Source organism: Salvia miltiorrhiza, chromosome 4 (assembly GCF_028751815.1).
Source record: "Salvia miltiorrhiza cultivar Shanhuang (shh) chromosome 4, IMPLAD_Smil_shh, whole genome shotgun sequence".
In the NCBI taxonomy this organism is placed as follows: Eukaryota; Viridiplantae; Streptophyta; class Magnoliopsida; order Lamiales; family Lamiaceae; genus Salvia; species Salvia miltiorrhiza.
Genome location: NC_080390.1, coordinates 6,936,908 through 6,962,413, shown reverse-complemented (window position 1 = coordinate 6,962,413; position 25,506 = coordinate 6,936,908). Strand labels below are relative to the sequence as shown.

The 25,506-nt window shown below is 36.4% G+C and overlaps 2 protein-coding genes across 13 annotated transcripts; one reads left to right on the top strand and one right to left on the bottom strand.

The window, feature by feature from the left end:
* Nucleotides 1–79: 79 nt before the first annotated feature.
* On the bottom strand, nt 80–2,370 carry LOC131022492 (uncharacterized). Of its 3 annotated transcripts, XM_057952002.1 has the most exons (5): nt 2,193–2,370; nt 1,917–1,984; nt 1,058–1,604; nt 747–972; nt 80–650 (listed from the first exon to the last, which is right to left on the bottom strand). In XM_057952002.1, the coding sequence occupies exons 3-5, from the start codon at nt 1,577–1,579 to the stop codon at nt 235–237; spliced, it is 1,164 nt and encodes a 387-aa protein (XP_057807985.1). In that variant the 5' UTR covers nt 1,580–1,604; nt 1,917–1,984; nt 2,193–2,370; the 3' UTR covers nt 80–234. The 3 variants fall into 3 exon arrangements, with proteins under 3 accessions (XP_057807985.1, XP_057807984.1, XP_057807983.1); XM_057952001.1 differs by having other exon boundaries at nt 1,917–2,199; XM_057952000.1 differs by having other exon boundaries at nt 1,058–1,478; nt 1,939–2,199.
* A 591-nt stretch (nt 2,371–2,961) lies between these two features.
* Nucleotides 2,962–22,334, top strand: LOC131022474 (uncharacterized). 10 transcript variants are annotated; one of them, XM_057951976.1, is made up of 30 exons: nt 2,962–3,187; nt 3,378–3,664; nt 3,936–4,255; nt 4,507–4,667; nt 5,680–5,745; nt 5,979–6,096; nt 6,196–6,305; nt 6,508–6,603; nt 7,419–7,542; nt 8,921–8,988; nt 9,901–9,987; nt 10,154–10,306; nt 10,389–10,484; nt 10,585–10,644; nt 10,736–10,854; nt 10,946–11,033; nt 12,393–12,497; nt 12,573–12,674; nt 12,758–12,810; nt 12,891–12,954; nt 13,055–13,189; nt 14,872–14,984; nt 15,067–15,160; nt 16,497–16,716; nt 18,150–18,280; nt 18,862–19,008; nt 20,169–20,297; nt 20,908–21,006; nt 21,373–21,411; nt 21,636–22,334. In XM_057951976.1, the coding sequence occupies exons 3-30, from the start codon at nt 4,015–4,017 to the stop codon at nt 21,771–21,773; spliced, it is 3,156 nt and encodes a 1,051-aa protein (XP_057807959.1). In that variant the 5' UTR covers nt 2,962–3,187; nt 3,378–3,664; nt 3,936–4,014; the 3' UTR covers nt 21,774–22,334. The 10 variants fall into 10 exon arrangements, with proteins under 10 accessions (XP_057807959.1, XP_057807952.1, XP_057807960.1 ...); XM_057951969.1 differs by having other exon boundaries at nt 12,570–12,674; XM_057951975.1 differs by having other exon boundaries at nt 2,973–3,175; nt 3,378–3,448; nt 12,570–12,674.
* Nucleotides 22,335–25,506: the final 3,172 nt, after the last annotated feature.

Sequence of the window (25,506 nt, the reverse complement as noted above, 5' to 3'; positions counted from 1 at the left end):
TCTCCATAAATCCTATGAAAAAAATTTCAACAGATGATTGCAAGTATGAACACTAAATAATAATAGCTCAACGGCAACAACAGAAAAACACCAACAAATAATATAAACAAAATCAAGCAGAATATGTCTCATAATACATCGAATAACCAGATAAAGTTTCCTTCAAAAAGTTCAACACAAATTAATCTATGCCCCAACATTGAACTGCTGCCACATGGCGCAAGGGAATCCCTCTTAGTATTCCATTATGTTGATACTTGATACTTCCACTGTATCTATGCATTCTTCTTTATCTGCTTCAGCCGCCATATCACCAACATCAAGGTTGTCAAACATTTGTTCTATGGGGTCATTTATCATCTCCGATCGGATAAAATTATTTAACAAGAAGCAAGCCATGATTAACCTATTCTGCACCTTCACAGAATAGAATGTGGTACTCCGGAGTATACCCCAACGCATCTTTAGAATCCTGAACGCCCGCTCGATACAGTTTCTAGCTTTAGTATGCCGCATGTTGAACAATTCAGCGGCGTTCCGTGGCCTCTCAGATGCTGGACCACATTCCTTTAAATGATACCTCACCCCCTTGTAAGGTGCCAAGAAACCATCGCTATTAGCATAGCCGTTGTCGACCAAATAATAATTTCCTAAACATTCATAAAACAGACAACTATCATTGATGAGTGATTTGCATTTCATTGAAAACACAAGGCATGCAACATGGGAGTGGAAATGAAATTTACCGTTTGGAACTTTCAAACCATGTACTCTATTTATTGTATCTCGCAATACCCTCGAGTCAGCTGCTGATCCCTCCCAGCCCGGTAGTACATACACAAACTTTAGATTTCGATCACAAACGGCGAGGGTATTCGTCGAGATTAACCCCTTCCTCGTTCTATAGCGTGGCTTATCCCCATTTGGTACCATTACAGATATATACGTGCCATCAAGCGCACCTAAACAGCCCTAGAGCAAATTCAGAAAATATAGACATGAGAATAATGAATCACGTTGAGTAGAATATCAAGCTTTAGTCATATGAATCAATTACCTTAAACCATTTCCATCTTGGATCGGTGGAATTCTCTGTTACAGGTTCAGGCTTCACCAACAATAACGCATGTGGTCTCAAGATGGCAGTTAGAACCAAGTGAACATACAGTGATATCGTCTGCCCGGATCTCCAAAAGTCAAAGCCAATAACCCTATTCTTTTTATGATGAGCAAGAATGGAGATGAACATTGCCACTTGCTCTTCTATACACACATGTCTGTCATCCCTAAGACCTCCAAGTTCTTTTAATAGGTGACACAACCTGCCAAACGTATTACGGTCCATCCGCAGATTCGAAATACAGTCGGTGTCACTTACTCCCGTAATTCTGTTTAAATGCCCAATCTGAGCAGGTATGCATTCAATCATACCATATCGCGCAACATGTTCGCTGCGTTTTCTTTTTCTTGTTTTTATCCTAATTACCAAGTCAAGTATTATAATAAGCTGACAACGGAGCACACGATTAATTTCTTCTATTATCAACAACAAATATTCACGGTCGCGTCGAGTTGGCATTGTCCCCTTCACGGTTGCAGAAAAACTGGAACTCAAAGCGACGCCAAATGGGAAAATGAGTAACAAATTATCCAACTGATTTCTAATTTATCATCCCAGCTATCTTATACACAAACCACATTGCAAATACAACACCCACAGCAAGCCATAAGTACACAGAACAAAAAAAGATATAGAGATGTTCAACAAAAGGCATCAAAGGCAAGGCATACAATTGCTCGCGTTCAACCCAAACCATGGAGTTCATAGATACGAGGGATGCAAATGACATGGAAATTGAGAAAAAACTATGAATGCTTCAGATTCTAGTGTACCCATAATCTCAGAATTAATCTACCTTCTGTTTGAATTGCCCTAACCTTTTTTTGGATGAGATCTGAGGTCCTCCTAGCTTCAAATCAGCACCTGCGGTCCAGCGACAAAGTCGGTTTAAATGTTTGGAAAATGAAAAATTATCGCTATTCTAAATGGAGTTATGCAATTGAGCTGATTAATTCGTAGCCTGTTCAAAAAACCCTAGATAAAAATTCGCAAAAACGAACACCGTGCTCCGATGAAAGATTTTAGCCGGTAAAACAGCAAGCATAACTCAAGGTGCAATAATAGAACTCACCTTCTTCAAATATCAAAAAGACGTGAAGTTTGTAGAGATCCCCTCCCAAGTGCAGAAGCTTTTTATTTCAAAAATGCTTATGCCGCTAGATATATTGGTGTTCCAATTTTGGATTTCAAAGGGCAATACTGTCATCATAAAAGTTAGCTGAGATTACTGTAGAAGCATTGATTTTGAAACCAATGCTCTTGGCGTGTTTCACTTCAAAGCTGAAATAGTGTCTATGAGCGGGCCCTTGACTTTTGGCCGGGCCTGCTCAAAAAATTTCCAAGGTCAGCAAACAGAAAAAAAGGCCCAGATAAGAATCTAATATGGCCATTACAATGCTACCACACGGGCCCTTAACCCCTATAATTAGCTAGGCCTTCCTAGAAGTGGCCTCATGTTTGCATTATCTATGTGATTTTTAGTCTAATGATCAATAAAAATAACATATAAATTGGTAATAATGCACGTAATACAGTCTCCAATGTTATTGGTCCGGAGCAAATACATATTAGTGTATATAAGAAAACACTAGTTGTAAACTTTCATTATTCTTCATAGTTTTGGTTCTAAGATATATAAGACCAACTGAAAATGAGTCAGCTTAAATGATTCAACTCAGCTAACCAAATGGTAAGCTGACTAGTAATCCAAATAACCTAGTCTAACAAATTTAAATTATTTTTAAATTTAATTTTTGTTAGTAAACAAACAAGTAAAAAGTAACTAAGCAGTAATTAGTGATTTTTTTTAAAAAAATAGGTTTACATTTTCAACTCAAGTCTGCGTTTTTTTTGACTCTCTGATCTGTACGCACACCTTTTGTGTGCGTTTCTCTCTCTCATACAAATTCAATACAGTTATTCTCTACCTCTGGCCTGCTTTATATTTTCCCAAAAGATAAATATTTTTGAAATAATCGCTTAGGAATCTAAGAATTTATTCGGGTCCGATCGCTGATAAATTCTTTTTTCTCCAATTGAGCTGATAACTTCGAGGTTCTTCTGCAAGTAATCTTTCATTTTTCTCTCGTATATGATACATACGAAACTCAAGAATTTATAGTGGTTTTATTATATTTGTTATCTATAGATTAATATGTACGAGCGGAATGTGCATATATGATTGATTTTTCGCTTTACATTGATCAAGCGCCCATTGATTTAATTTTTTGTTATTTGTTGTTGGTTTTGTTGTCAGGGTTTGAGATGCTGAACAGCTATTGGTTGATTTTTCTGGAGCTCTTATGATATCTCATATCTGTGATAGCTGTATTTCTTCCATTTTAGGGGTTTTTTCTTTTTTCTTTTTTCCAGTTTATGTAGGGAATTTTTTTTTCCAAGGGAGAGAGACCATCTTTTGTATCTTTGTTATTGTGGATACATATGTAACATTTGAATTTGTATTATTTATGTGGGCTACTTTCATAATCACGTTTTGCATGCGAAGCGATTTATTTTGCAATGGTATACCATTAGATGCAAAGGGTACAGTGCCTCTGTTACTGCAGTTCGATATGCTGTATGAGAGTATTGTTGCTATGCCGTCTTGTTGAACTTAGTTACTTCTCTTTGATGCATTGTTGGACTTAGTTTTGTATGTGCCTGAGTCGATCTCACATCTTATGCATAAGTTCATCTAACGTTTGATCTGTTATCTTGATTGGTTTCCCCTGTGATTGTGTATCATTATCTTGCACCACCCACCTAACCACTGACAATGTGTATGTATTTTAACGCATTTCCGTATGTGATGTAGACTGATATTGGATTGGATGAGTGCGGGTCCTTGATCTGCCGGAATTTGTAGAAGGCATATTGGTGTGGCTTTAGTGTTAATGGAGAGCTTAGCGCAGCTGGAACTGTTGTGTGAAAGACTTTATAACTCACAAGACTCAACAGAAAGGACACATGCCGAGAACACTCTGAAATGCTTTTCCACAAATATTGATTATATTTCACAGTGTCAGTATATTCTGGACAATGCTTTGACCCCTTATGCGTTGATGCTGGCTAGTTCAAGCTTGTTGAAGCAAGTGACTGAGCATAGTCTATCCTTGCAGCTTCGCCTTGATATCCGTAAATATATCCAACTTACATTTTATGTTGGGCATGTTAAATGAATTTATTCTGTTGCCTGTCCGTCGCTATTGGTTTGATCTTTAATGTTAGAATATCATTGTAACATTAGGGAAATTTAGGCAATCAAGTTCAGAACCATGAATTTTTGCATCATGGAATTCATTGCCTCTTTTATTATTTGTTATTTTTATCATCATCTTCATCTTCGTTGATGGATCTATATTCTTTGGCTTTTACTCTCTATGAAGGAAATTATCTTGTAAACTATCTGGCAAACAGAGGTCCTGAGCTGCAGCCCTTTGTCATTGGATCTTTAGTTCAACTTTTGTGCCGACTTACCAAGTTCGGATGGTTCGATGATGATAGATTCAGAGATGTGGCAAAAGAATCAATCAACTTTTTGAGCCAGGTATTTTCTTTTGCCTGATAAAATTATGTTGTGACTTATGATGATACAGATTCGTCTGTGGATTCACTACATTGCAAATCTTAAAGCTCTTGACCTCTATATCTCTAGTTGTGTGTTTCGTTAAGTTTGCAGTAGAGGCATTTATTAACAGATGTGTAGATTACATAATGCTGTAAAAGTGGTTAAGAAATTTTGGGATATTTGAGAAATTAACTATTGGTGCCAGTTTATTTGCCAATAGCTAGTTTTATTTTTTATTTAGTTATATCGAAGAGTTTAATATGATCACACTAGTTGAAAATTATGACATGACACTTGATCGAGCAAATGGTTAATACGAACTGATTAGCTAATTCTGGTGCTAAATAGAGCACTGTATCAGAAGCTAAGATTACCCGGAAGGTCATAATTCAGGTTTCCTCTCTGCTTATATCTCTCTTAATCAGAAATCTGAGAGGACCTTGAAGTGGGGACTCCATTGTTTTACCCAAAAGTTATATAATGTTTATCATATGTGACTTTGAAACTAGAAGTGGGATGATAAAAATTATATTTTCTAAATATATTCAGGATCCTAGGTTAGTTCTATTGGCAAAGTATGCCATGTGATTTCTGGTATATGAGTAATCATTTTAAGTATGCAGCTGATATTCCTGTTTTAGTTCTTATCCAGTTTCTCTGTCCTAAGCTCGAGTTTGGTTAGAATCTCTTTTAGCTAATTTTGAAGCACAGGCACATATGCATAATTTAGACTTCTCTCCCTTTGTCCCCAGCTGTCCAAGTTTATAATTACATTGTTTCCTTAGCCATTGCCCATTTTGAGTGCCTTATATTAATCTTTTAGTAAAATATGCAAATTCAACCTTCAGCATGTCATTGTCTTTATCTGTTTAGTCATAGTTAAAGTCCTTGGTTGCTACAGCATGTCTTTGTTTTTCTCTGGTATGTCATACCTAAACACTTGGTTGTACATGTTCCGGGCATTACATCTAAAGGATTCTATGTTTGTCAGGCCACGTCAGATCATTATGCTATTGGTTTAAAGATATTAAATCAGCTTGTTTGTGAGATGAATCAGGTTTGTCTTTCTTAACTCTTTTCTTAGTTTTTAAGTGATGTATATAAGAAAGGTAAACTATGGGAGAAAGGATTATTACTTGTTCCTTGCTTCCCAATATAGACATAACTGTGTTAATGTTTCTTGTTTTGTCAGTATGATAGACTTTCAATGACTTCTTTCTTTGTCCTCTCTCTGTCAACTCTGTGCTTGCGTGAATTTCATGTGGCTCTTATTTTCCCTTTCACTCTTAGGCCAACCCTGGGTTGCCTTCATCACATCATCGGAGAGTGGCATGTTCCTTCAGGGATCAATGCCTTTTTCAAATCTTCCAGATATCCTTAACTTCATTGCATCAACTTAAAAATGATGGTATAGCACTGACTATCTAGCTGCTTCTATCATGTTGGCAATATATTGATATTTACTCCATTAGACTGAGAGTAATATACTAAGTTGTGATACTTGCAGCCAACAGCCGGTTGCAAGAATTGGCTCTCTCACTGTCCCTGAAGTGTCTTTCTTTTGATTTTGTTGGGACATCTATTGATGAAAGCTCTGAAGAGTTTGGGACAGTCCAGGTACATATTTGGAGATACAATTGAATAGTTATTTATGAACAAAATTGGCAATTTGCTTACATGACCTTTAAAACTATTACTATTGCTGAGGATGTGTTTTACTAGCTTATGTTTTGTTTACATAACAGTTTATCTTGTAAATATGTCACCTAGGGAATTATTTTTGCAAGGTTTATTCTACTGACCAAACTTAATTCTACAGATTCCATCTTCTTGGAAGCCTATATTAGAGGAATCTTCAACATTACAGATATACTTTGATTACTATGCACTCTCAAAGCCCCCCATCTCCAAGGAGGTTAGTTCGTCAGTTTCTTCATTTGTATGCTACTCTTCAAAAGGCTTTACAGTTATTCTTTTTCTTTGAGTTCTGTATTCGATGTTCTGTTTGGTTTGGATGCAATAAAAAATGTTTCCAAATTATACTAGAATAGTTTTTCTTTGGTAACCAAATTTGTTTTATCTCATTAATTTTACATGGTTTTAATTGAATATATTGCCATATTGGGGAACAAGTCTGATTGCTTGCATCTTCTGTATGTGTTATTTAGCAGGGATGTTTAGGTATCTTCTTATATAGTTGGGTTTTTTCTTTTGTCGCCAGTATACACACACACGTATATATTCTACCGCTCACTTAATGATAGAGTAAAGGTGGAGTGAATGAGAACTGAACGGAAATATTATAAATAATAGAAACTAGAGGAGACTCCTCACCGACGCCTACAGCAATACTGTCCCTAAACAATACTGTGATTCCACATGATCGACTTCAACTATGATATGCCTATTAAATAGGAAAAAAGGAAACCCTAATCCTAAAAGCCCATGCATGCGTTACAGGCCTTTAGCCCAAACTACTTGGCAAGAAATACTAAGAATAAGTAACTGACTCAAATAAAAAGAAAAAGCAACGCCTTCTAGGAATTGTTTTGGGCTTTCATTTGTTGGGTTGCCATTCACTTTTTTCTGCTTCTGCTTATAGTTTCTAAATCATGTATTCTTTTTTTCTTTTCTTATTTTGACACCTCTAAGCTCAGTTTGTTTCCTGAATTTTTCGTGCATTCTTCAGTGTTCATGTTCTACTCATATTTAACTCCTTTTAATTTCCAGTCACTGGAGTGCTTGGTCCGATTGGCTTCTGTTAGACGCTCTCTTTTTACCAATGATGCCGCACGCTCTAAGTTCTTGGACCATCTAATGTCAGGAACCAAAGAAATTTTAAGAACTGGCCAAGGTTTGTAGATTAATGTCCTCTTTAAGTGCTTTGCTTATGTATCTGCATATTCTCTTTATCTTGTGTGTTCTTCTATATTTTCGAGCATTTGTTATTTGGGTTGAGTACAGGTAGCATTTCGTAGTTGTGCTGACTTTTCAGTTTTAACTATTCTGCTTATATTCCCTTTCAAATCAGTGCTTTCTACTCTGATTTTTAAATTAGCGTGCATTGTAAATTCTTTGGCTTGGGAAGGTGGACTCTTAGGCTTTGCCGTTCGCATGCTTACTGGCTCACTGAATCCATTACATTCTATCTATTAGATCTTTTGGCATCTTGTCGATTCTTAGGTAAATGATGGCAGCATTTCTGTTGTTGTCACTTGGAATAATGTATGAGGCAAAAAAGTCTTTGATATCCTATATCATTGTTTGCGGACTCATTATAAATAATTTCTATCCCTTGGCAAGATTGTGATTTGTTCTCGTATCAGTCTGAAGTCTTGTTATGCATTGATTCATTTCATTCATAGCTAGATGATCTTCCTCTAAACACTGGTGTGGCTTCATTCTTGAAATTGTCATGCTATAGAATGTGTACTTACGAAGAATCTCAATACTGGGCCTAGAATTTTGAGTCCAAATTTTTTCTGAATTCTAAGATAATTTATCTGAAGTTATTTGCTGTTGGATTCATTGTGTTGCTCCATGTATCAGCACTGACTGTCACTATTTCATGGGACCGGTGCATGCACCATCCTTATGTCGACTATAGGAAACATAAATCTTGTGTAATTGTTTGGGAGAAATGTGGGTTTGCTCATGTGATTTAAGACTTCATCAAGGTTATTCCGTCACTTTCCTTCCATGGGATTGTTGAAATAGGTAACGGGAACCTGGTTTGATCGCCAGTAAAATGCAATACTGATGGGGGAGTAAACCCTGAAGTACACACTTGCCTCCCAATTTAAGAGTTTGTCTGAAAGTTAAGAAATTGAGGAGCAGTATGGAATATGTTTGACAAGCTCATGATTATTTTCTTTGTCAATTTAATGAATACTTGGATGGAAGGTGGTCCTTAGAGGTCCTATGGTCCATGTCAATAAGGTGTACATTTATCCATGTAAACTAATATTTCATATTATGATGTCCGGAAAATGATTTTCAAGAAGTTTTTATGAAATTGTTCTTCTAAAGCATCCCAATGAGGTCCATTATGAGCTTTTACTTTATGAAAAATCATTTGGATGCTATTTACTTCCATGTAACCAAACTATATTTCTTATTATTGTTACTTCTGCTGGTACTTTGCTTCCTGCTTTTCTTCATGGGATGCTTTTCAGTATTTCATAATAACATTGCCGTTTCATATTTGAATGATTTGCTGAACTTGAAATTAGGTCTTGCTGATCATGATAACTACCATGAGTTTTGTCGCCTTCTTGGAAGATTCAGAGTTAATTATCAGGTATTGTTGTTAACTATGTTTGTGATATTTCACCTGTAGATGGCTTAATGCTGTTAATTTTTTTACCAGTCATTGAATTCCTCGTGCATATATTGCTAATTAATTTGTGCCGTCAACTTCTTTTGGTTTTCTATAATTTATTTTATCACTCTTTTCCATGTTTGAGTATGCTGTTTGTAATTTGCAAAAACATTTTCCTGTTCGACAAGAAAAGGTCTGTGGAATATGTTAATAGTTAAAAGAGGCTAAAGTTCTTTGTGCACGGTAGATATACAAAAATGCTACCTCACCATCCATTATAGGTATCATTTGAAGTATCCACAAAAGCAGATTTTGCTCCCGTTATTTACCTCAGTTAGCTCATTCTGTTGACTCATTTCCTATCAGCTTATCTTACCCTCCTATCATTTTCTTGTTTGGAAAGGCTCCCATCTTATGCATTTGTATATAGACATCATAATAACTTTAGACTATGTTGTTCCTCTGTGACTAATTACCAACATTTGGTATCTGATCGAAAAGTGCAAGACTGCAGAGTGTACAAGAAGGGTGCACCTGGTGTAGCTCACGAATCTCATGCTCAAGCATTAGTTATAACTTATAATATCTAAATATTTGTTTTCTTTCTAAAAAAAATATGAACTCTCATGAACCAAATTCACACTCTGTTTCAACAATGAATTTGAAAGGTGATAGGGAAGCTAGAATAGCAACTAGTGAACTAGGTTGTCTTTTTCTACTGGTACATACTGGTCTGCCAGTGACAGAGGCCTGTCTGTTTCAGCAGCAGGTATTGTTTGTGGTAGCTCAATGGGATAGTGCCACAGATTTCGTTTTCCAGTTTCTTCATATGTTGACTTGGCTTTCTTGTTCTCATCAGAATTTTCTTGCTTTTACTCTGTTCTGCTGCAGTTGTCTGAACTTGTGACAATGGAAGGTTATGGAGATTGGATACGCTTCGTTGCAGAGTTTACGTCAAAATCTCTGCTGTCCTGGCAGGTAAATGGTCTGGAATGTCGATGAATTTCTTGTAATTTTGCATTGATTTAGCTTAAGATAGATTTTCTTTGGCTGTTTATCTCTGACTGTTTGCCACTAGGTGATATATGAGAATGGTAAGGATATTAGGATATTGGTGCTAAAAACTCAGAGTGTTGTTTTTCAGTGGGCTAGCGGCAGTGTCTACTACCTTTTAGGGCTATGGTCTAGGTTGGTGAGTTCTGTACCCTACCTGAAGGGTGATGCGCCAAGTTTGCTTGACGAATTTGTTCCTAAAATTACTGAAGGTTTCATCACTTCAAGATTGGATTCTGCTCAGGTTTGTTTCTTGACTAAAACCAATTTGTGGCTCAGAAAAGTCTGGTATTATAGATTTTCTTTGTTTCTCCTTGTTATTTCAGACAGGCTTACCTGACGATATTTCAGAGCATCCACTCGACAATGTTGACCTCCTTCAAGACCAGCTTGATTGTTTTCCTCATCTTTGCAGATTCCAGGTTAATGTTATTTTGATTGAATTATCACGGTCTTTAAGTTTCTAATTACTTTGCAAAGTTTGCATTCCTTTGAACCTTACCTTGTAAGTTTCTGTTTCAGTATGAAAACAGCAGCTTGTTCATTATCAAGATCATGGAGCCTGTTTTGCAAATTTACGTGGTATATTGAATTTGCATGACTATGTTGTATATGGACCTTGTGGGCTTCTTGGCACTAACATACCGAGTCAAAATATTTCCCTCTTTAATAGGAAAGAGCACAAATACAAGGTGGTGATAATACTGAACTTTCTGTGGTTGAAGCTAAGCTTGCTTGGATCGTACATATAATTGCCGCTATTTTAAAAATAAAGCAATCTGTAGGTTGCAGGTAATATTGTTTCTTGGCCTCTTACTATCTTTTCAGCAGCTTGATTTCTTCCGTATTTTGTTAATCATGTTGAGTTGTGTATGACTTACAGTGCTGAATCACAAGAAGTAATCGATGCAGAACTTGCAGCTCGTGTTTTGCGATTAGTAAATGTTGCTGACAGTGGGTTACACAATCAGGTATGACTAAAAATGCATTAGTTATTCCCTTGGGCGTCATTTACTTTTCATGTTTAATAAGATAAGATAATTGATTGAGTATTTTTGTCCTCGTTATTAGGATATTTCTAATCCTACCCTTTCAATGGGTATGAATCAAGCAAACTTAGCTCAAATGATAGAAATTATCAAGGGCTTTGGATATCCCAAAGTTTCAACCCATCTTAGTAAACAATGTATTAGCCTATACTATTTTTATCTATCTAGGCTAATCCTCAAAAGTAAACGCCCTCTAGATGTATCCCTTTGAAGTTTTTTGTGAGGCTTTTGTAATGATTTTGACTTATTAAGTGGGTAAGGTTGGATAACAGTGTGAGAGTAAATTCATATGAAATTCATCTCTGGAGATTATTGATGAAGGCTTTTTACTCCTACTTCTCCTGACCTTCTTGAACTTGAAGTGCACGTACCAAACTCTGAAACCCATTAATGCGGGTAATTGATGCATTTAGCTTCTAAAGAACTAATTCAGAAAGGTGCATATGAAGCTAACCTAAAGCCACAGACAGTATTTTGGCCGATCTCCACTCGTCTCTCTACTTTGCATTTTGTGCTCTTAAGGAGAAATGGCAAGAATCAATCAATAAATTAATGCTGTATTTATTATGTAGGGCTTATCTTGCTTGTGACGTTTACTCCTATATTTGGCTTGCAAAGTTTCCAAGAAAGGGATATGAATTCAGAAATACTATATGGTATATGCCCGACATAAAGATCTTGAGCACATAACTTTAAATTAATGAATGATGGAGAATATGTCCAAAAAAACCTCCATCCCTACATAAATGAACATTCAACGGCCATCATAATAAGGCACTCTTTTAGTTTATGTTACTACATCCTGATAGAGGGCATATTACATTCACGAGCCATGTTAGTCTATTTGTCTGGAAAGAAACCAGGCTTTAGGGACATTGAGGAGACACTTGATGATGTCTGGAATAGGTTGAAGATCTTAGTAACAAGGAGGATATCAAAGTCAAAAAAGAGTTTGAGGATTTCTCTGATTGCTAGGGATATGAGTTTAATGTTCCTTATGAAATGATTGATGGACTTCTGCCCTATTTGTTTTTACTAACATCATATTTCTATTTTATAAAATATTGTTACTAATAGAAGAAAAAAGATAAAATAGAACCATCTTGAAGAAATAGATAAAGTGAAAGTGTAAGTTTGAAATATTATCTTTCTTTCAATGTATACTATTGGAAGACCAGAAAGCATAGATCAGTGTCTTCTCTTTTTTACCTTCTGAAGTTTACAGCCATCTCATTTTTGGGATGATACTGAAGCACACTTCTGTACTTTTGCATTTGGCAGAGATACAGTGAATTAAGCAAACAAAGACTAGATCGGGCAATACTTACCTTTTTCCAGAATTTCAGGAAGTCCTATGTGGGTGATCAGGCTATGCACTCATCAAAGGTAAAAATAGTTTCTTTTTACTCATAAGAAGTATCATCTCTCTTGTCCCGTAATGTTTCTGGTTTTTTGCAGCAGTTGTATGCCAGGCTATCTGAACTCATTGGGCTTAATGATCATCTATTGCTGTTGGACTTTTTTGTTCGGAAAATTGCTACAAACCTCAAGTGTTATACAGAGGTAATTTTTTTTATGTTTGGTCTTCTGCTGCTCTTGTTTCTGGAATCTTCTTTATTCTACATCTCATTTTTCTTTCATTGCAGAGTGAAGAAGTCATCGATCAAACATTAAGTCTGTTCTTGGAGCTGGCATCTGGGTATGTTTGCTTGTATTTTAGAAATGTAATAAATTAAATATTCTTTATCTTCTAAGCACATCTATTTTGTTTTATTGTAGTTATATGACCGGAAAGCTACTACTCAAGTTGGACACAATCAAGTTCATTGTAGCTCATCACACCGTAAGGCCTTGCTGTTTTATTTATTGAAAAAGCTTTCCGGTCATGCCTTTTTGTCCTTAAACCCTCACTTACAACATCTCTTGTTCATTTCTAAATTTAGAGGAAGCATTTTCCTTTTCTTGAAGAGTACAGATGCTCGAGGAGCAGAACAACGTTCTACTACACTATTGGGTGGTTGATATTCCTGGAAGACAGTACCGCCCTCTTCAAGTCTTCAATGGATCCTCTGCTTCAAGTATACTGAAGTTCTTCTTCCTCTTATCTTATTTTTTACGTAACTCCACTTCCCTGAGATGCACTTACTTACTGATATATATGCTTAGTATCTCTGCGACTTGAGGCCTACCTAACAACTCTAAACTTAATCGTATCCCACACCTCCTTTAATGAAGCTTCTTTATCCTCAAATATTATCTTATATGCTTATTATGTATTTGTTCAACTCTGTTGGCAAGGGTGGTTAGATCTGTATATTTTTCAATTTCAAACCTGTAAACTTTATCTATATTGTTTCTTATTATGAAGAAAAAAAATAACATGAAAAGATAAATTAATTAGGTTTCTTGAAAATGACAATACCATTATCAGATAATTAGTTAAGAAACTTGATAATTAAATTTGTTGCACAATACATAACTACGTAAGCCTAGAGGATTTATGTCTGCTGAAAGAAGTTTGTTGGAGGATGCAAATTCAATGTAAAAGCTTATTACTATCTTATTTTATTTTATTTTAGATCTATGTTGATGTGCTTTATTTATCCGTATCTTTGCAAATTAATTGATCCATAGATATTTAATTATTTTAAGAGTGCTTCAGACATGAACTTTCCTACTATGCTAAATGTATAGTGTGAGTTCTTTTGCTAAAAACCTGCTAAATACAATTTTTCTAAAAATTTCATGTAATATGAGGCTTTTCCATGCCTACCTTCCTGACTCATGGCCATAGTTATTAATCGCGCATCGCGCACGATCGCGCAAACTTGTCCTAGGGTGATCGCGCATCGCGAATCGCGCGCTATTTGAATATATCGCGCAGAAATAGATAAAAACATAATATATATCATAATCATAGTAAAACCATGCATAATATGTCTAGTTAATAAAAAATAAAGTCATAAGAGGAGACAAGAGGAGAGGAAGAACTGTGAGAGGAAGAAGGTTGATGAACCGTGAGAGAGAGAGACAGAGACTGCCGTGAGAGAGAGAGGCAGACTGTCGTGAGAGAAATAAAAGAAATCTTCTGCGTTGGAAATTCTAAAGACTCTGTAATTAAGTATATAAAATAAAACTTAAAACCCTAATTAAATATTACTTATTGCCTTATTGGAGAGTCTTCATGAAGTTGGAGTGTTGGAGGCGTTAGTATAGTCTCTTCATGCCTCTTTGACGATCAAAATTCAGCACCCTAATAAGTAATAACCCTAATTAAGCCTAATTAAGAAAAGCCCATGCAATATTAGTCAAGCCCATGCATGCAATTGAGAGATTTCACGGCATCAGTTCAATCGCGCGCGCTACCGGCCCGATGAGCGACCTGCGCGATGCGCGAATAGCGCGCGCTATCATGAAGCAGCCATGTTATAGCGGTGCGGCGCGATGGAGGTGTGTGTCGCGTCGCGGGCGCTACCAGCGCTATTAATAACTATGCTCATGGCCTTCAATCAATTAGAAGGAAAAGTGGGAAAGAAGCAGACTCATCAGTATTATCAATTAATCTCAGTCTTCTTTGAGAACAACATTTGACTCGTGTGAAATAAACTTGAGGGCATCTGCAGAGACTTAAAAGATATATGGAATTTTATATGATTGCTGAGTTCTTATTGCATCACTAATCTTGGCAGATTCAACACTTTCAAGGTTTTCATGGTTTTATTATTGATGGTCGTTGACTGATATTTTTGATATCATATAGGTATTCATCAGTTTGGAATCAACCCCTGAGACCATGTTTCGAACTGATTCTGTCAAATATGCTCTAATTGGGTTAATGAGAGATCTGAGGGGGATAGCTATGGCCACAAATAGGTTAGTGCAAATGACTGTGAATAACAGGTGTTCATGTATTTTACAATGGTTCCTGTAAACTCTTCTCTGTTTTGTTTTCCAGCCGCAGGACTTATGGGCTTCTCTTTGACTGGATTTATCCTGCTCACATGCCAGTTCTGCTAAGAGGAATCTCACATTGGGCTGACACACCAGAGGTTGGTTTATAAAGATAGTCCTTCATAAGTTCTATGTTTCTCACATTCTGTAATCTATTAATCTGTATTAAATGGAGGCAGTTGATATCTGTCATTTTGTTTATCAAACCAGATACTTAGGGATTTTAAGTTAGAGCAAGTCTAGCACAGCATGCAGGACTGATCAAGAAGTGCATTAACTAGTAGAAAAAATGCCTTGATGTAGAAAATGAGAAACAATCACTGACGCCTAGTTGAACTTTATGCTGCAGCTCTTTCTGCCTGATAATTTTTAATCAGGTGCATTATGTAGTCGAATTTTTTTAGAAGGGGAGAGAAGTTTATACAGATTTGTGGGGGTAGGTTCTCCATGATTGGCTTCGGGGTAATCTTAGAGAAAATCTTGCCAAAAACCTTTCAAATATTGATGAAAGCACAATTCCGAGACTGCTTTTAGTACTGCAGAGCTTCATTATTGAAATTTCCAGAGTGACTCTACAATGCCATAATGCCACTTATACCTGACAAAGGGCTGCTGATTACTCCCTGTAATATAGACTAAACATTCTGGCATTAAATATTGAAATATCGAGGCTCTTTCGTTAACGTATAGGATGTAGCATGATGCTTGAAGGTTGAACAGACACCACATGTTACTGAGATTGGAACTTCTTATTACTTTCATCCACATGTTAAGCATGTGATTGACAGAATCTTCGGAGATACTGTTATATAAAGGGTGATACCATGGGTGCCTTTGGAACTGGAGGTACTCTTGGTTTGGAGAGCTTATGTTTGGGACATGAACCGTGACATGGATTTTAATCCAGATTTTTCTTTCTTGGGTGGGGGTGGGGGGGGGGGGGGTGGAATCAGGTTTCTGAAAGTGAGACAGGAGATCATTAACATGCCCCCGCATGCTAGGCAATTCTTCTCTTGTTAAGCCTAGCATGTGAAATTCTGTTGATAAATTTGTATTGGGGTGGTAAATCTGATACCACCCTTATTTGTCCTAATTCTGACCATATCGCATGATCAACTCATCTATATGCATAAGCTGTTAAACAGAGGAGGCAAGTCTACATGCATATCAATAATACCGATTATTTTGGCTAACATAATCTCAGTAAGTACCTTTGTTGAAATTCTTCCTTCAACATCCCTTCTTTTTCCACAAAGTGACAAGTAAGTGGAGAACCACTCACACCCCTGCAAAGAGGGAAAAGGAAACAACCACGCTGTTTATTATCCCTGTTTTTCTGATACCAATTCAAAAAAGAAAAGACTGTTTCTGTGTGATATTCAATGTTTATTTAATTTATTGCATGGATGACATATGTTGGCAACTCGTGTGTAGGTGACGACACCATTGCTGAAATTCATGGCCGAGTTCGTGTTAAACAAAACTCAGCGTTTGACTTTTGATATCTCATCTCCAAATGGTATACTTCTTTTCAGAGAAGTTAGCAAATTGCTTGTTGCATACGGCACAAGAATTTTATCTGTTCCAAGTACTAGTGACATATATGGCTGCAAATACAAGGGAATATGGATTTCCTTAACTATTTTATCACGAGGTAAAAACTTCATGCTTCGAAATATCAAACTGGAGTTTTTTTATGTACTATTTTGTCTTTGTTAGCAAGTTATCTTCAGTTTATTGTTTTCTGAGTTTATTTTGTGTAATTGGAGTTCTAAAAATCTAATGAGTCTCCCGACCGATTGTTTGAGTTTCAAAAGTTGGTCATTAACATTGTATTAAAGTCTGATCAATCAAAAAGGTTGTGGATTCAAATCTCAACACAAACTTTATAAAAAAATCCCAGGCGTTAGATACGTAAGTATTGGGGTGGAATCAAATCTAAGGCTGTCGATGAATCTCAATATGACCTTGTTGCAAAAAACTGGGGCTTTAACTAAACATAAATAAATAATTACTTTGCATGTGATGGTGCTTGTTGAAATGACTTGGTAATGTTTCTTTCTACCCTTGTAATTGTACTTCTTCATAATATAAGCCTTTACATCTCTCTTTTAGTTTATATGCAGCTCTGTATAAATGGTAGATATCACCAGTAGTTGAACCAATTTAAAAATAGAAAAACTATACTTGTTGCATCAGTCAGATACTTAGGACATGCTTGGTATGAGTATGATAGAATGGAATGAGGGGAGAATGGAATAGAGGTAGGAATGGAATGTTGGGGGGGGGGGGGGGGGAAGGGATGACAGACCTTGGGAATGGAATGGCTAATACCATGGTAGGTGGAAGGAATGGCTATTCCCATACAAGCGGGAATGATGATACCTAAGAGAAAATGTACCAAGTAAAGGAATGGAATGGTGGTAGGAATCACCATTCCAATCCCTCTTCCAGTCCATCATACCAGGCATGTCCTTAGTTTTTTCCTTTTTACTAGGACTTAATGGAACATGCATGGATGCAACTTAGGACATGGTACTAGAATATAATCTGTATCCGTTTATTCATTCCCAGACGTTTCAATTAGTTGAACTTGAATGTAATAAGGCGAAATAATCCAAAATAACCCAAACTACCGACTTACCTCTAAATATATCTTATACTATCAATAATATCTCAATAATACCCATACTTTCAGATTTTTATCCTGACCTAACCTATGTTCACTTTTCACCGACAAGCCTTTAATTTCTGTTGACTGTGCAAAGACTGCTTACGTGGGTAACCCAAGGATAGACGGACATCGTAGATGCCATGTCAGCGGTCTTTGCATGGTCTACAGAATTAACGGTTCTATTAGTGAAAGTATGGGTATTTATGAAATATTATTGATAGTATAGGATATTTTTTGGGGTAAGTTAATAGTTTGGGTTATTTAAGATAATTCCGCCATGTAATAAATTTGGATCATAAGTAAATTTGACATTCCCTGGATCACATCCTGGATAATGAAATATCTTGTGCATGGGGTTATATTTGTTTTTCTTCTCTTATTTTTCTTTTGGATTTGTAAAATCGAATTTACAGCGCTTGCTGGGAATTATGTCAACTTTGGGGTGTTTGAACTATATGGTGATAGAGCACTAGCTGATGCACTTGATATTGCTCTCAAGATGACACTGTCAATTCCACTAGCGGACATTTTGGCTTACAGGAAGGTTCGTTAGTACTTCACTCTTTTCAGAATAGTCCTTATGACTATTTCAGTTTTTGAGTTTTAGCCTTCTCAATGAAGTAAATGTTTATTAGCATACATTGTCCCTCATTTCATGTAGTGCATTTTGATTAGAAATTGATGCCCAAGAAAACCGCTATCAACTCTTTTTATTTTCTTAAAAATCTCACACAATCTATAGTCCTTGGACATTTTACTGGGTAGCTAGTTATAATAGTTTATTTAGGTGTGTCAAACTATACTTGTTGTCAGCCCATCAAAGATTGAATGTGGGTTGAATTCTTTTTTTCGATAAATTAACAGTATTAAATAAAAAAAATTAAAGACCACGCCACGGTGGACTTGAACCCAGGACCTCTGGTTTTGGGCATTGACCACCTACCGCTAGGCCAACGCACGCATGCACACTTTTTTTTTTTGTTACTTTATAATGCTGACTACTCTCCTTATGAAGTCATAAGTGAGTGATAAAACAATGATTGCATTGGGGTCGCCCTAGGGATGATAGTATATTTTCCAGTAACCATATAATGACGCTGTTATCTGAATTTCCTATATTTGCAGTTAACAAGGGCGTACTTTGTATTTGTGGAGGTTCTATTTAACAACCATCTTCTCTTTTTACTGAGTCTTGATACTCGCACCTTCATGCACATTGTTGGTTCGCTTGAGTCCGGACTCAAAGGTCTAGACGCTGGTATTTCCTCTCAGGTTCGTGAGATCAACCATTCCTAATTGCAATTTTAACTTATTATCTATCAACAAACTGTTCATCTATTGAACTATGCATGTATCTATATAACATAAGCCAAAACTATTCTAGGAAAGACAATCAAAATAATAAATTCAACATACATTACACCCCTAGCTTGTTACATAGATAATCAACCCTAACCTTATTGATAGCTTTTATGAAAATGTCTCCCTACAATGTCTTCAATTCCTTTACAAATAAACCCCCATTGAATCTTCTCATGAATAAAGTGACAGTCAATCTCAATATGTTTGATTAGCTCATGAAAGACCGGTTTAGATGCAATGTGACGTGCAACTTGATTATCACACCACAACTTAACTGGTGTAGGGACCTTCAAACTCACTTCATTAAGAAATTGGTGTATCCATACCTCTTACACAAACTTGGCCATAGCTCTATATTCCGACTCTGCACTTGAGCTTGAGACCACATTATGTTTCTTACATTTCCACAAAATCATATTACCTCCAATAAAAGACAGAGAGAATAATAACAGAGAAATATTCATTTCGATCTTACTTCAATTTTTTCATGTAGCTAAGATATGTCTAGTTGTGCAGAGTTTAAAATCCATTTTTATTTGCGATTGGTAAGAAGAATTTAAGGGGAACTAGAATGTTCTACCAATATTGTTTTGCCCAAAGGAAACTAAAATGCTTTAGCAATATTTCTTCTGTCTATTTCCATTATAATTAGTGTGGTTTCTAAAGAAAACGTATTTGTGTGAAACTCACCACATCTTATGTTTGTTGGTTTCAATATTCTGCATGCATGATTGGTGATATTTGACAATATAAGATGATAACTCAATGAATGCTATCAACTTAGATGGTATACTTATGTCCTCACTGCTGCTACTCTTCATGTCTGTTTATTGGATTAAAACTGTTTTGCTTTCTCTACGTTGCCATGTTCTTCAGTGAGTTTTTGTACATCCTTGAGTACTTTAGCTCCATTTGACTCGTGACTATCGGAGGGTAGTGGTCATAGTTCATAACTGCACATGCTTTCAATACAATGTCATGACCAATGGTTCTTCATTTGTTGATTTTAGCTCATCAGTAGTAAAGATTCTTGCATGGTTAGGCTGAATGTTTCAGTTTTTCTGTGGCAGTGTGCATCTGCAGTTGATAATTTGGCTGCTTTTTATTTCAACAACATCACCACGGGGGAGGCCCCTACATCACCAGCCGCAGTTAATCTTGCGAGGCATATTGCAGAGTGCCCAGCCCTGCTCCCTGAAGTAAGTTTTGGATTATTTTAATTAGTCTAAGCTTTTGGTTTGGGTCGCTGTAACATTTCCAAACCTATTGTGAATCCAGTGCAGTTGCTTAAGTAAATACTTTCTCATAGTGACTGTAATCTCGATATTTCTGCCCTGAAGTTGGGTCTGGGATGGGTGATTTTCTATTTGAGGAAATAGTTGAAATTCTGTCAGAAGGCATACCTCTTTTCATGTGCAGAGAAGTACTGATGACTATTTATGTATATATCCTTGGTTTTTACTTTTTAGGAGTATACTTCGGTTCTAAGTAATGTGCTATAGTAGATTGATCAGTTAATCCAATTAGACTTCTTGTGATTCAAGTACCCTGGATTTCGGTTCTTAAATTGGTATCATAAACAAACATAAGATTGCAACAAGCTCTATAAGATTGGCATATCAGAAGGCATTAAATTGCAACATGCCTCAAGCTCTATATAATTGATTTTGTTGGCTATTTTGAAGGCTATGAACATATTTGAGTCTTTGAACTGGACTATGGTATTCAAACTTGTTCGCTATTTGCTGGGTACTTTACTTTTTCAGGTTTCATTATCATATTCTAATTTGAAAGCTTAATTTTCCCCAGATACTCAAAACCCTCTTTGAGATTGTTTTATTTGAGGATTGCAGCAACCAGTGGAGTCTCAGTCGGCCAATGCTAAGCTTGATTCTTATAAATGAGCAGGTCTGGCTGTTAACTGTCCTCTTTAAATTATGATATTGAAGGTTGATTCTGTTGTATTTGCCCTGATACTTTTTCTTTAATAATGTATAAAATGTTGTAAAATTGAAGCACATGACCACTTATGTTTGTGATGCTCTTTTGGTTTTACTTATTCTGGCATCTTCTTTTGTTTGCTTCACTGTCTTGATTTGATATGTTCTGTGATTTTAAGAGTTGCTTTTACCAAATAAACAACCAAAATGTGATGAATCATGTTCACCTTCCTGAATGCTCTACAGTTTTACTGTGATGTTTTGACTTTCATTACATAACGTTTCAATATTGACAATATATGTCAATTGATCGATGGGCTATACATGCATGCAGATGTTTACGGACTTGAAAGCTCATATTTTGGCTTCACAGGTAAACCCTCAAGCTATATCTTAAACTCTTTACTGCTCTAGTATCTAAATCTTCAGCCAAATTTAAAAAAATATCTATTATATTTATTGGAAACATAAAGCTCACTGTGTCCTCCGCAGATTGCACATCTATTAGATTTTTGCTTGCCAGAATATATATTAAGAAGTTACTATATTATTAAACTGAAGGTCAAGCATGTTGATCGCCTTTTCTTCATGTTGCAGCCTGCCGATCAGCATCAGCGCCTTGCATCTTGTTTCGATAAACTAATGGTTGACATAACCCGAAGCTTGGATTCAAAGAACAGGGACAAGTTTACTCAGAATTTGACCGTATTTAGGCATGACTTCCGTGTCAAATAGCACCTTTCACTCTGTGGCCACTATCCACGTCCTATCTGTTTCATGTTTGGGATCAAGACATCCAGCCGGTGTCCCAACCTTATCGGGTGTGTTACCAAGCATTATTTTTGCTGTGCTCAGAGAGGCTTCTGAAGCATGTTGTCGGTGAAGGAAGGGGAAGTCACTCTACATTAGAATCAAATATTTTACGTGATTCTGGCTTGCTATGCACTTCCCTTTTCTGATCCAGTGTTAAATTATACCTATAATATGGTATGAGGCATGGTGTAATTTTATCATGTATAGAGGTTTTATGTCTCTCTCAGCTCCCCAGTTTCGTAGGAGAATTAGCACGTGACCGCGTTGCAATCTGATTCTTTAATTTGTGGCTGAAAAGGGGGGATTAGAAACATTAGGATATATCGATTGTACAAAATGCTTCCCCTTTTTGGACAATATCTGCCCGGTTACATAATATTCCTATGATTAGGTTTTGCAGTTTGAACGTTTCTTGACATCATATTGTATTCATCTCTATTACTACTGTAGTTGAATGTATCGAAAATGGAAAATTCCCATCTACTCTGCATTATCAGGAGTTGGGTTTGTTATTCGTCGCTATTAACTTATTTCATATTTTTGCTTGAGGTGGTCTTGAAAACACTCAGGTGTACAATACATCCGGGTTGTACCTTGACCTGTATTATAATCCGGATTCAAACCCGAAGATTAACATATACCAAAAGCGTGGACAAACAAACAATTCGACTCCTAGCTTAGCTGGTCGGTCGGGCAATCACTGACCTAATTAAATGGTTGGAGATCGAATCCCATTGCCACCACCGTCTCTCCAATTTTCTGCTACAGTTTTCTTTTCTTTATTTTTTTTGTTTTAAATCGATTTTTTGTCTTCTTTTTTTTTTCTCCTTTTCTTTAAATTATTTTTCGATTTTAACTTTTTCTTCAATTTTTTTTTTGTTTTTTTGCTCCAAACTTTCTTGAATAGAATTGTAATTTTTTCTACTACAATTTTCGTCCTTTTTTTTGTTTTAAATCGATTTTTTCCTTCTTTTCTTTAAATTATTTTTTGATTTTAACTTTTTCTTCTTCATTTTTTCTTTTTTTTAAAATCATTTTTTTTTTCTTTTCTTGGTCCAAACTATCATTGACTCTGTTCAAGAGTATCATTTGCGTGCATTCTATGATGCACGGATTCTTCAAAAATCAGCATGTACGGCGAATCAGATTCTTTTAGGGTGCGATTCTCTCGGATTCTCGTCGGATTCGCACCCGATTCGCCACGTGGCGTATCTTTTAAAATAATTTATAAAAATAAACCGGATTCGCAAATTCCATAGGCGAAATTCACGTATCTCGTGTACGAAAGGCCTACACAAGGTTATTTTGATAATTTCATTTTCAGTTATGACTTATATATTAGACTAATAATATTTGAATCGTTATATTGTTGCTCAATTAACTTATATAATTGAAAATGCTTAACTTTTGGGTAAAATAAAATGTAAATTACATAGAATTAATTTAAGAAAATTTAAATTGTATATAGTTTATAAGCATTATATATCATAAAATTTTAATAATTAGATGTATCCTTGCCGAATCGCACCCTATAATTTTTAAAAATCTGTATCTCCGTACTCATATCGTATCGCCCCCGCATCCGCACCCCCGTACCTATGCAACATAGCGTGCGTTAAATGATGCTATTTTTCTTAGTAAACGACACATTTAATATATCTAAAAATGATACTATTTTTTAGTAAATAGCACTATAGCATTGATAGTACTTTTATATTTAAATGACACTTTTAATTTATCTAAATGACATTATTTTTCTTATTAAACGACACTTCTGATATGACACTATTTTTATTAGTAAATAACATTATTTTTCTTAATAAACGACACTATTTTTCTTAATAAAAGACACTATCTGCATTAATAATGATACGATATTTATATTATAAATTACATTATAAGATTTCAAATGACATTTTAACATGAGAACCGGCGAACTCGTGCTGCCTCTGGTCTCACCCGCCTGAAATTCCCGACTCCCTCTCTCTCTCTCTCTCTGGTCTCTCCCGCCGCCAACCACCGCCTGAAATTCCTGCCGCCAAGTCGTGCCCTAGATCCCTTTATGTCCATCGCGATCTCTGTCCCCACCTTGCTCAGTTTCTCTTGTCGCCACCACCACCGACGCCACACACACACACGACCGCAAAATCAGCATCACAACCGAAAATCGAAGGGAGAGGCAGAAATGGAAGGGAGGCGGCGCAAAGATTTGGGGTGGATGGCTGACGGGGTCTGGGGAGGGAGAGGGAAATGAGCGACGAGGTCTGGGGAGGGGGAGGAGGAGGGGGCGGCTGGCGCCGGCCTGGTGGCAGGCGGCGGCATATGGGGAGGGGGGGGTAAGTTAGGGTTTGGGAGTGGGGAAGGTTGGGGAAGATGATGTGGGTTTTTATTATTTTTTTCACATGTCAATAAAATGCTTATGTGTCAATTTTCGGCTTCCACCTTGTCGATTCTGGCTGCCACCGTGTAATTTTCGGCGCCAGCATAAGAAAAAACCGGTGACCGGACAAAAATGAGATAAAATGAAAGGTTATGTATTTTAGAGCTAGATTTTTCAAAATAGGTGCAAAAACCAATTCCGTGTAAAGGTTATGGATTTACAGGCAATTACCCCTTAATTTAATAAGTTGTTCAATCTTAACACATTTTCATTTTCGACCACCGGATAAAATGACGTGGCGCGTACGTGTCAAACAACTTATCCAACGTGGAAGGGAAACGACTGCGTTTTAGTAGCGTGTAACAAAATGACGTCGTTTTAGACATAACAAAACTACGTCATTTTGTTAATTGAATTAAAATTAGGGTAATCAACATTTTTTCAACTTATTAAGTCTTCCTATTTTTTCATGCAACGTTACATATTCCTTTGTTTTCTCTTCCAACTTCCTCCTCCGATCACCCCTATCGCCGCTCCTATATTTGTTGCTGTCAGCTTAGTTTGTTGACTATGAGTGTTGGAAAGTCGCACGAAGTGGTGGCTCATTGTGGGATAATGGCAGATGCCAGGTATTGAACCGATCGTCTCCTTCCCCTCCTACGTTGTTCCGTCTCTGTTACTTGTTTTTTTTGTGCGTGTTGTTTAGGATTAGTTGCATGTTTGTGTATTTTGTGTTTAATTCATGTTTTTGTTTTAGTTTATATTTTACAGTGATGTTTTCGGGGTTTATCTCTATCATGGGGGTTCATTCTAAAAGTTAGAAAAAAAAAAGCGATTGTAGTTGGGGGTGAAGTTAAATTTATAGCTAACTTTGATAAAGATAGATTCAGTTTTTTTGATTTAAAGGACGAACTCACCAAATTGGGATATGTTGACTATGATGACTTAGAGTATAAAGTCCCTAAAACTCATGAATACTATCCCCTCTATGATGACACTAATTGTATGGGTATGTTGCAGTACTTGTCTTCTACTTGTAAATACTTTGAGGTGTTCCTAGATAATGGATGAAAGAGGGTGAAGTGCTAGGTTTAGACAAGGGAAATGGGAAGGTTTCTGAAGAGGGGTTGTGTCTGCAAAAAATGAAGGGTGATAGCAAGGGGAAAGAGGATATTTCTGGCAAGGGAAAGGGAATACAGAAAGAAGGATTAAGAAATGAGAAAGGGGATGTTGCTGGTAAGGGAAAGAGTGTACAAAAATCAGGATTAGAAAAGG